Raw genomic sequence first — 10,509 nt, 5'->3', positions numbered from 1 at the left:
GACCAAAATCATGTTTTGACCCCAACTATGCATGCAAGCACATAAATTTTGTGACTTTATGGATTAGGAGGTCTTAAAGTACCTAGATCTACATTTTGGACGTGAAGACTTAATGGATTAAGTCACAAATTAAGTCCCAAGAAAGTTGGCCAGTACGCTAAGTGTACACCCTGGTACGCTGCGCGTACTGGGTCAAGTTCCTGTTTTTGGTCAAGGCCAGCGTACGTTGGGCGTACGTGCCAGGTACGTCGCGCGTACGCATGCAGAGTGGCTACATTGGGCTTTTGGGCCTTAGAGGACTGGGCCTGGACTATTAGGCCCCGTGGCCCACTGTGGAGTATAGTTCTGAACCTGGGAATTTGGAAGTAGAGTATTTGACCTATTTGGCCATGTTGGGCCTTTTGAAATTATTATTGGGGCTAAGGACTTTTGGACTTGTAATGGGCTCATTTGAGGAATATGGCCCAATTCAGAAAAGTGGGCCTTTAGGGAGCCTTTGATGGGCCATGGGTGCACTGGGTATAATAAGTTAGAATTGGTCCTTAGGAATGGTTCAAGTTAGGCCAAGAGGGTAAAATGGTCATTTTACCCTAAGTAGTGTTATAGATTCTGATTGAGTGTTATGATGATTATGATAGCCGGGAGTCATCGGAGCAGCTGTTAGAGATTAATTTATGTGAGATTCGACACTCAGCTTTACGTGGTGAGTTACCTTCCAGTAGAAGTGGGTCTAAGGCCACAATGTCGGCCCACTAGTAGGAGCTTGTAGTTAGATGATTGTTTGTGTGATAATTGTCCGGTATGCCACTATCTGTTATGTTCTATGTGCCAGTATGCTATGATTCCATGTGGTAGTGGTAGGGGTGAAATAGTCCCCGATATCCGGTTGAAATAGGCCGAAGGGGAGGCCAGCACCCATATATGTTAGGCAGTTATCCAGTTAAAATAGACCGAAGGGGAGGCCAGCACGCAGATATGCTAGGCAACTATCCGGTTGAAATAGACTAAAGGGGAGGCCGGCACCCAGATATGTCTGGCTAGATATGTTATTGTATGGTATACGGTATGATGGGGGAACTCACTAAGCTTCGTGCTTACAGTTTTCAGTTTTGTTTCAGGTACCTCTTCATCGAAGGGGAAGGAGCCAGCACGGTAGCAGCGCATCGCACACATATGATTTCCGCATTTTGAGATCCATGGGATTGTACTCTGACATTATTACTAGTATGGATGATATGGTTGAGACATGTGACTATGGTTTTATGAATATAAGTAATTCAATGATGTTTTCTTATAAATTGTTTTATAAATCGTTATGTTAAAAACAAAATTTTTAGTCTTGAAAATTGGGATGTTACAATTAGTCACCTGCAACCTGAGCCAGGTAGGTACCCACCCGAACCCGATTATCCTATGCTATGCTTGTACTCTGTCTAAACCACAATTAATGTATCACTTGTTGGAGCTTGAAACTTGCTTATCTTTCACTGAGTACTCAAATAATTGGTTTCTCAAATTATGCCTACATGCATTCCTAATCTTGTATTTTATCATAAATCTTGTGTAATTGGAGGTCTCAACAACTGATTCCTTATTAATGAGACGAATCAGTGAAGGAAGTGGATTCAACCTGATGTGTAAGGTAATTCGAGGCAAAATATATTTTTTTAGTTTTTTAATGTGTTTGTATTTAGATGTCGTTGTTGATATATATATATATATATATATATATATATATATATATATATATATATATATATATATATATATATTGCATCCTTGAGCTTGTTGTGATGTACGTGTAGGTTGTTCATATATGTGAAGCTAGGGAAGGTGAGTGGATGGTTTTTGTATGGGATGGAACTGATGCTCCAGCGGTGAATGTTGGTGCAAGGTGGTGAAACTCAAAATCAATAATTATGTGTTGTGTTGTGCACATTATCTATAATCTATTAATTAATAAAATAATAGAGTCGTGGTTAGCTAGCTACTGAAATAAAATAAATATTGGATATCTGCGGTCATGTTCCTTTGCAGTTAGAAGCAACTCCTTTATCAAGAGATGTTTTGTGTACTTTTCCGACTGTTGGGATTGTTTTGAGGATGACCACTGACCCATTCAGTGAGAAGCAGTTGTGTCTTCACACCTTAAAAGCTGTCTGAAGATGGGTTCACTTTAAGAATATAAAATTTGAAGTTCGTTGTGGTTTTTGGTGTGGAATTCTGCTGCCGGTTTCTGTTAGAACTAATCAAGGACAATTTAGTAATTTAACTGTTCATTGTTGGTTAGATTGTTAGTTGGTTAGTCTGTATCAGTTAAGTAGTTGAAGTTCTTATTTCTTTCTTGTATATATATTGTTTCTGTATCTTTCTTTATCAATAAATGAATACAGATCATTACAATCTCTTTCTTTCTCTATTTCGTTCCTGATAACATGGTATCAGAGCAGAAGTGATTCATTCTTTTGTTCTTGATTCTTGTTCAATTTGCACTCTGTTTTTTCGTATTCTTCATCTTCAATGGTTGATTCAGGATTCAATTCAGCTATTGATCATTCAAGTCCTTATTTCATAGGTTCATTTGATCATCCGAATTTCTTGTTTGTTAACACTCCATTTGATGGAAATGGATTCAATTCATGGAAGCGATCTGTAATCATTTCTCTATCAGCGAAGAACAAGTTAGGGTTCGTTGATGGAACCATTTCAAAGCCTCTCATTACTTCAACCAATTATCTAAATTGGTACAGAGCTAATTCTATGGTGATTAGTTGGCTTCTTAATTCATTGTCGAAGAACATTGCTGAAAGTGTTTTGTTCTTACAAACTGCCTCCGAAATCTGGAATGAGCTAAATCAACGTTATGAGCAGTCAAATGGAGCTCTTCTTTATCAAATTCAATAAGAAATTTTCTCTATATCTTAAGGATCTGAAGATTTTTCATCGTATTCTACCAAATTGACAAAAGTTTGGGATGAACTTCGTATTGTTCAAAATTTTCCTCCATGCTCATGTGAATCTGCTGCTGCTATTCATAAATTCCTTGAAGAACAACGCCTAATTCAACTTTTGATGGGTCTAAATGATAGCTACAAGATTCTTCGTGGATAGATTTTAATGATGAAGCCTATTCCTAGTATTTCAATTGCGTATTCTTTAATCATTCAAAAAGAACAGCAAAGAGGTATCACTACCAATTCTCAGATCAATCTTGAGTCTATAGCTATGCATGTTTCATCAGATGTTCAAAATAACAAGAAACAGTTAGTTTGTAATCACTGTAAGTTTAGTTATTTGTCTGATGACAATCACCTTGTATTTAAGTACCAAAGGTTGAGTATATAATAATTTAAAATTAATTTAGCCTTTTGGACTGAAAATGCATATGCATGTGGAAGGAAGAGATGGATAACACTATTTATATATTTATGATGTGATTCAGGAGATACGAAAAACGGTTTAGTGGCCAGTGCCCAGTGGAGTTGCATGCCATGCTCGACCTTCCCAACTAGTCATTCTCATGTCACAGGTTGCGCATTATTCCTACATTCATTCTTATTCTTATATGTGATTTTCTGACTACACTCACGCTCAAGGACAATGTATGTGTGTATATAAGTCATTTCTCCTTGTAATTAATGATGATACAATTACACCGCTTTCGGCTTTTTACAACTGCAGAGACCAACCATCAACATGTGCCTTTTGTTACACTGATGGACATACTCTCCCATCCGGAGGTATGATCTTTTATATTTTGCGATAGCTGGAGCACTAGTAGTAGTAGTAGGACATTTCCATAAAAAGTTGGTTGCTTTATTTCAACTTCATTTGTTTTGACTTTTGACTTCTTTCTACATACATCACTTCCTAAAAATGATATTTTAGATATGTTGCAGGTATTAGCCAAATTTAGATGTGTAGTTCGGGTGGTGGCAACATTGCCAAGTCAGCCTAGCTGATTCCAAGCTCCTTGTGGTTGTTACAGGCTTCGGCTCACCCTCGAAGATCCTACAGCCAGAATCCATGCATATTTACATAATGAAGATGCGGTATGTATGTACTTCTTGAATGATGTTTAAGTGTTGTCTGAATGAAGCATTTTCTCTTGATAAATAATTGAGAAAGTTAGTTTATAAAAAGTTAGGATTCAATAGGGAAAGACCTATGTTTCCGACTTTCTCTATTAAGTTGTTTTTTCTGCATCAAGTAAAAAAAAACAACACTAACTTTTTTATATTCTCTTGTATCTCTCTGCTTCCTTTGTTAGGAGATGTTTTTTGGAGGCTGTCCGTCCAAGGATAAAATGATAAAAATGCATAACATGTTGCTCAGGGTAGAAGAAACAAATGGTGATACAAATGAAAAGCCAAGAAATCCGTCTTGGGTAGACTGTTGCTTAAAATCTTATTATGTTGACGAGACTGACTTATTGGGTAATAGAATATATTGTATCTTTGATACCAAACTCGTCAGTTGAGTGCTTAAATACTTTCATCTGTAATGTGGTATTCTTGCTTTGATGTTAAACACCTATCCTTTCTTTTGTGCGATTAATTCTATACTAACTAGTACATAATGTATCTCTATTGACCCATGCTATTCTCGTTCCGTAACTTGTTTATAAGCATGTTGGGAACTGGAAAGTTTAATATGGAACTAGAAAGGTTACCCCCGCTACGCGGGGGCCAGAAAGATTCGATGTTGTTTCCGAAACGACGTGCACATACGATATTGGGTGCAACCGAAGTAAATGATGCCTATTAGACTAATGCAGCAAAGAATTAGAAAGAAATTAATGAACTGCCAAATAAAGAAAAACATAGGGACCTACAGGGAATGCAACTAAAGGGACCAAAAGAGACAAATATGTTTCATATTTACTGTTACTTTTCTTCAGAACTTTAATATATATATATATATATATATATATATATATATATATATATATATAATAATAAACAAGTTATTACTATTTTTTGATGAGGGAAATGTATTTTTCTTGAAATTTTACCACTACAAGCTACTATTGTTTTCCTTTTCAAGATCTTTCTTCCTTTGACTTGCAAGGTTGATTCTACCGCAGCCACTATTGGTCAAACTGAATGCCAAAGGTTAGGTTGTTTGCTCTCAGATCTTTTCCATTGGATGAAAGAATTTCCCGGCCCTCAACTGGGAATTTAACCCCAATGTTGGTTTATTACTTTTCATCGAAATTGAAATAAAAAAACTAAGGGGTTGCTTGATAATCATTCTACTGGGTTTGACTCGGTTTCGGTCACATGTACATTACCAATGCTCATTGAATCAGACCTTCACTAAATTAGATCTGATTCTGTAACGATTATCAAATTTAATCATGTGTTTATGTATGTAATACTATCATTATATAGTATGTAAAGGTAATGAAAAAGATGGTTTCAATGTTCAGAACCTTAAGGATTTTGATGGTTGAGTAGCATGTGAATGAGAGTCTTGTTGTTTTTCACTGGAAGAGTCGGATGCCTTTAAAGGTAAATTGTTTTGTATGGAGGTTGTTTTTTAATAAAATTATGATGGCATGTAACCTTACAGTTAGAGGGCTCATTCTTCCATCGGTTCTTTACCCTTTCATGTGGATCATTTGAATTTAGATTGTTAGCATGCAAAAGAGGTTCCAATTAGTTGATTTGGCCACTGGTTAATAAGTTGTGTTTGATGGAATAGAACAAGGATTAGTTCGATAAACTAGATTGAGTGGTCCTGGTTGCATGTTGTAATGTTTTTCTAGTGTCTCACCAGCTTTTTTTAATAATATTCCACCCTTAAAAAAAATAAAGTAATAAAATAAAATAAAGACTTATTTGTTAGTTTCCTTTTATTACCAGGTGAAGTAATAACGTTTTGTGGATAAAGTGTTGAATGCATATAAAGTTTGTCCTTTTTTCTACAAAAAACAAACCATTCTACCATTATATTGAAACAACTTTCTTGACAATATTCATCTATTCTAACAATATTAATCAATTTCGCATGAGAGGAGTCTGGAGATAAAAAAAACCAGTTAGGTAAAGACTGATATCTTAATACATGAAGGCAAGTTTTTGGTTTAACTCATTAAGTCATTCTATCCGGATCAAGTAAAAAAGAAACGATCATGTGTAGTCATCTAAATCAAGTGTTTACCCCATCAAACACATTAATTAGAAAAGAAACAGTCCATTAATTTTTTATTTTTTTTTAAAGTAGTACCAGGAACAAAAATCATGGAGTTACTATCAAATTCAGCATAAAAAAAAGGAGGAATCAAACTCATGAGATGAGACCCTTTGCGGATGCTGTTGAATCAATCAAAGCATGTATTATTATTACAAACTACAAAAAGTATATAACCAAGTAAAAGAAATAAGCGTTGCAGTTGATGGGTGATGTTACCATGGCATTGGCAATAAGTAGTAATGTTTGTCTGTGTCTGTGTGACTGATTCATTTGTAAGTCTGTGAAACCTCAGAAACCAACTTATCCATAAACTGACATTTTTTGTCGAATCCCCAACCTGGGTTGCTCTGCAGTGCAAATATATATATAAATCAAATATGTAGGAATCAACTCATTACTCACACATTCTTGGATTGTCAACGAAACCCTCATTTATCCACACCAATAAAGCTAAAGCATAATAGTTGATAAAGCCATAAAGGTAAAAAAAAAAAAGTGAAACCTTGAGAGAGAGAACAGCTCGATCAGTAAATCGCTTGACAGAGGCAGGTGCAGTTGCAGGCAGAGTATTTGCAACTCTCTCAAGCTCCTCCCCTTGTTTTTTAGCAGTCACCCTGTTAGTGTTGGGCCCACTATAGAACTCCACAAGTTCTTTCATTAGAGGCACATTCTTCATCGTCTCTTCTACAACATCCTGAAATAAAAAACCACCATTCCACCAAATCACCAATTAGTCAACTGCAAACAGAAAAAAAAAACCTCACTTACCTGCCACTCTTTGTTGGTTTGAATATTTTCATAAGCCATTAGGAAGGGCTTCATTTTCTCAAGAGCATCTCGAAGAGGTAAAGGAGGCTTCTCATCAATGTCAGGATTTGAGTCAAACTCAGCCATTAAGTATTCTGCTTCACACTCCAACTACAAAATATGTCAGCTAATTATGTTACGATATAACTTTGAGTTGAATGATAATTAACGAAAAGGAGTCCATACCAAAAGATTGGTATGCATTGCATCCACATGGGCATCTTCTTCAGGAGAGGGTAACACATTCGCGCTGGCTTCTTCAAATGCTTGAGTCAAAATGTCAAACTTCTCAGGACCAAGATATTTAGCAAGTTTTTCAGCATTCACTTTGTCAAGCTCTGTTTCTTCCTCATCTTCCTCATTCTCATCAAACTCAGACATTCCCCTTCCTCTCCCCCTACCCCTACCCCTACCTCTCCCCCTCCCCCTTCCAGTCCAACCTCCCCGTTGACCCATACCACGACCACCCGCTCCTCTAAACCCTCCTTGGGGCCCACCTCCACCATCTTCACCAACTTCGCCACCCCTTGAAAGTATCCCCCTAGCCTTGTTGATCGCCTCTTCTTGACTCATTTTAGGGGAACTTGACCGAGGCTTTACTACTGTTTGTTGTTGTTGTTGTCTAGGTTTGATATGGCGATTTACTTCCTCGCCCTTTTCAGTGCCAACATTTGCTGTTGGTTGGGCGGGCTTTCCACGACCCGCACCGGATAAAACTGACAAAATGCTTGATGGGAGATTAGTCTTAGTCTTCTCTTGGGTTTCTGCTTTTGGAGGTAAAATTACGTCTCCGTCCTTGCGAAAGAATATAGGTCTCTTAGGTTGTGAAGTATCATCAGACTGAGTAGGTGGGACAGGTGTCGTTTGTCCACGACCACGACCAGCGACAGTATTGACACCTGGCGCCCCAAAAGAAGAAAATTGAGGTTTCCCCCGACCATGACCATGACCACGACCGAGTGGAGTGGAGAAGGGTTTCTTGTCTTCAGGACTTGGTGGCTCATTCTTACCAGGAACAGAATCTATGACACCAAACTTGGGGAAATCAGATCCTCGGCCCCGCCCTCTGCCACCACCATCATTTCCAGCAGATGTAGAGAAATCAGATGATGATGATGATGACAAGACAAGGGCTTTTCTGCTCGTGTGTCCGATAACGGGTTGTGAAAGCTTTCCCAAGCTCCGTCTCATGGTTGACTATATGCAGATCCTAAAACAAGTTTGAAATACACGGATTCAACAATAATAAACCAAAATATCAAGATTCTCACTCTTGATATGTGTGTATCTTGTTACAGGCTTCATTAATCTTGTGACTCAGCTATTACCATGTTTTTCCATAATAAAATGAACTTAGTACACTTTGTTGGGTATATCATGATGAGCTATCTAATTCTTGTTTTAGTTACAATGGATAAACACCTAAACTTATATTGTGCATTTGCAGTGACTTTCATCTACTTCATTCATGCTTTCTGAATTTATTTATTTACCAGATATTTACCAGTTAACTCGGATACTTAGATGTTATAAAATGAACATTACATCTAGAAGCACAAATGATATCTGATTTCGGACAGGATTATCAAACAGCAGATATGAATAATCAATAAGGTTAACATCTGGGTAGAGAGATACAGGTATCGGGGAGGTTACATGTATTAATATGCACTTTAGCTTATTTAATTAACCCATTAATATGCATATGGATCCAAATTGCCACATCTAGCATAAAGCCATTTAGACCACTACATTGCCAATGCAAGACATCAATCTTGAATGAAAAGCACTGAAATTTCGTGTAGAGATAGAATGTTAACGATATTCGAAAATAGGTTTACCAGATAAGCCCTAAAAACTAGAGCGCCACAGCAAATAAAAGCAAAATGATGAAAATACCGTGTCTAAAGATGTATACTTTCATTGGGGCATTTCATCGAACACTTGGTGCTCATAACATATAAAGGAGGTAAACTCATCAAATGAATCGAGTTGTAGTAAAAGAAATCGATTAACATCATATTTTCATCATCAAACAAGGGTTTATTCAAGGGTTCGGATTCTACTCTATGAACCCCACTGCAGTTTTACATGTAATAGTGTGGTAGTGTTTACGGGGTTTACAATAAAACTCATCAAAAACAACAAAAGCACAACCAAATCAAATAATGCAGCATACCAGAAGCAGAAGTTGACGCCTCAAAATCTTCGCTTGAAGTCTCAGATGTCGATCGATTGTTGTAGGGAACGGAAAGTGTCCTCCGGACTGGAAGACTTGTTACGATTTTCTATGGGTAAATCTTCCCTTTCAGAATCGACGGATTTAGGTTGAATTTTGTATTTGAGAACATTTTAATTTTTTTATTTTACAAGATTTTAGGTCAATTTATTATTGTAGATATATAGTATTTTTTTGCATATCCTTTTTTTAATTAATATCTTTTGGTATGTTAATTTTTTGGTTTTGTAAGTTCTATGTGATAGTTCATTATAAAATGCATGAACCTTAGAAATCTAAAAAAATATTTAAACCAATAGGAATACATAACAAAAAAATATTTTGAGATATCCATTTTTTTTTACTTTATAAACTACAAAATCATATATGATTTATATATATATATATATATATATATATATATATATATATATATATATATATATATATATATATATATTCACTAAAATTTAAAAAAAACAAAAATAAATAAATAAATAAAATTAGTTTTATTTTAATTTTTTTCAATTAAATTAATATATATATATATATATATATATATATATATATATATATATATATATATATTTCATATCAATTTTTTTTAAAGATAATATTTCATTCAAACATTCATTCACTCATTTATTCATTCATAAAAAAACCATTGTTTGATAATCAAAACCAGCTATTTAAATCAGAGTATAAAATATAACATGCGGAATTCTCAAATCATGATGTTGATGTGCGTGTACAGTCAAGTCTTTCCCTTTATCTCGATCTAACAAAATATCTGCAAAACAGATAATCAAAAACTGTAAGTCAAAGCTTAGTGAGTTCCCCAATATACCACATACCACAATACACATACAAGCATCGAGCAAGGCTCTCGATGTTAAAACTGATCCGCCTAAACAGTATCAAGTATATAGACTCACAACGCTTTAGTTGGTCTTGCCATCAACTCACCCATTGGCCCTCAACATAAAGCTGCTCTGTAACATCCCAAAAATCAAGATAAAATTTTTTGTTTTTCAGAAACCATTTTTCATAAAACATATGTCATACAAAACATTGTCTCCAAACATAGTCATAAAAATCAGAGTATCCAAAAATATCTCTCAACATAAATCCTAGGATGATGTGTACAATCACGCATTTGTCTTGCCCCAATCATTTGGGGGTTGTTTTTTTTTTGTGAAGAGCTACGCAACCACTTTTGCCTGCACCGCGCAGACATATGCTCTCGCAGAGTGTTTGTTTTTTGGAAGTGCGCAGATCAAAAAACG

The 10,509-nt window shown here is 35.8% G+C and overlaps 2 protein-coding genes across 3 annotated transcripts; one reads left to right on the top strand and one right to left on the bottom strand.

Annotated features, from left to right (window-relative positions):
- The first annotated feature begins 2,520 nt into the window (after positions 1 to 2,520).
- LOC145110985 (uncharacterized) lies at positions 2,521 to 2,904 on the top strand. The gene has a single exon (XM_079047293.1). The coding sequence runs from the start codon at positions 2,521 to 2,523 to the stop codon at positions 2,902 to 2,904; it is 384 nt and encodes a 127-aa protein (XP_078903419.1).
- A 3,278-nt stretch (positions 2,905 to 6,182) lies between these two features.
- Positions 6,183 to 9,359, bottom strand: LOC145116711 (hydroxyproline-rich glycoprotein family protein). Of its 2 annotated transcripts, XR_013712275.1 has the most exons (6): positions 9,185 to 9,359; positions 7,192 to 8,215; positions 6,967 to 7,116; positions 6,701 to 6,892; positions 6,415 to 6,545; positions 6,183 to 6,317 (listed from the first exon to the last, which is right to left on the bottom strand). XR_013712275.1 is itself a non-coding variant. In XM_079053037.1 (5 exons), exons 2-5 carry the CDS (start codon positions 8,194 to 8,196, stop codon positions 6,465 to 6,467), a joined length of 1,428 nt encoding a protein of 475 aa, XP_078909163.1. In that variant the 5' UTR covers positions 8,197 to 8,215; positions 9,185 to 9,359; the 3' UTR covers positions 6,183 to 6,464. The 2 variants fall into 2 exon arrangements, 1 of the variants encoding a protein (XP_078909163.1); XM_079053037.1 differs by having other exon boundaries at positions 6,183 to 6,545.
- Between the last annotated feature and the right edge of the window lie 1,150 nt (positions 9,360 to 10,509).

Source organism: Lactuca virosa, chromosome 5, assembly GCF_052849685.1.
Source record: "Lactuca virosa cultivar CGN04683 chromosome 5, Lactuca_virosa_CGN04683_v6, whole genome shotgun sequence".
Lineage (NCBI taxonomy): Eukaryota > Viridiplantae > Streptophyta > Magnoliopsida > Asterales > Asteraceae > Lactuca > Lactuca virosa.
The sequence above is the reverse complement of the archived record's forward strand: the minus strand, read 5'-3'. Positions and strand labels throughout refer to the sequence as shown.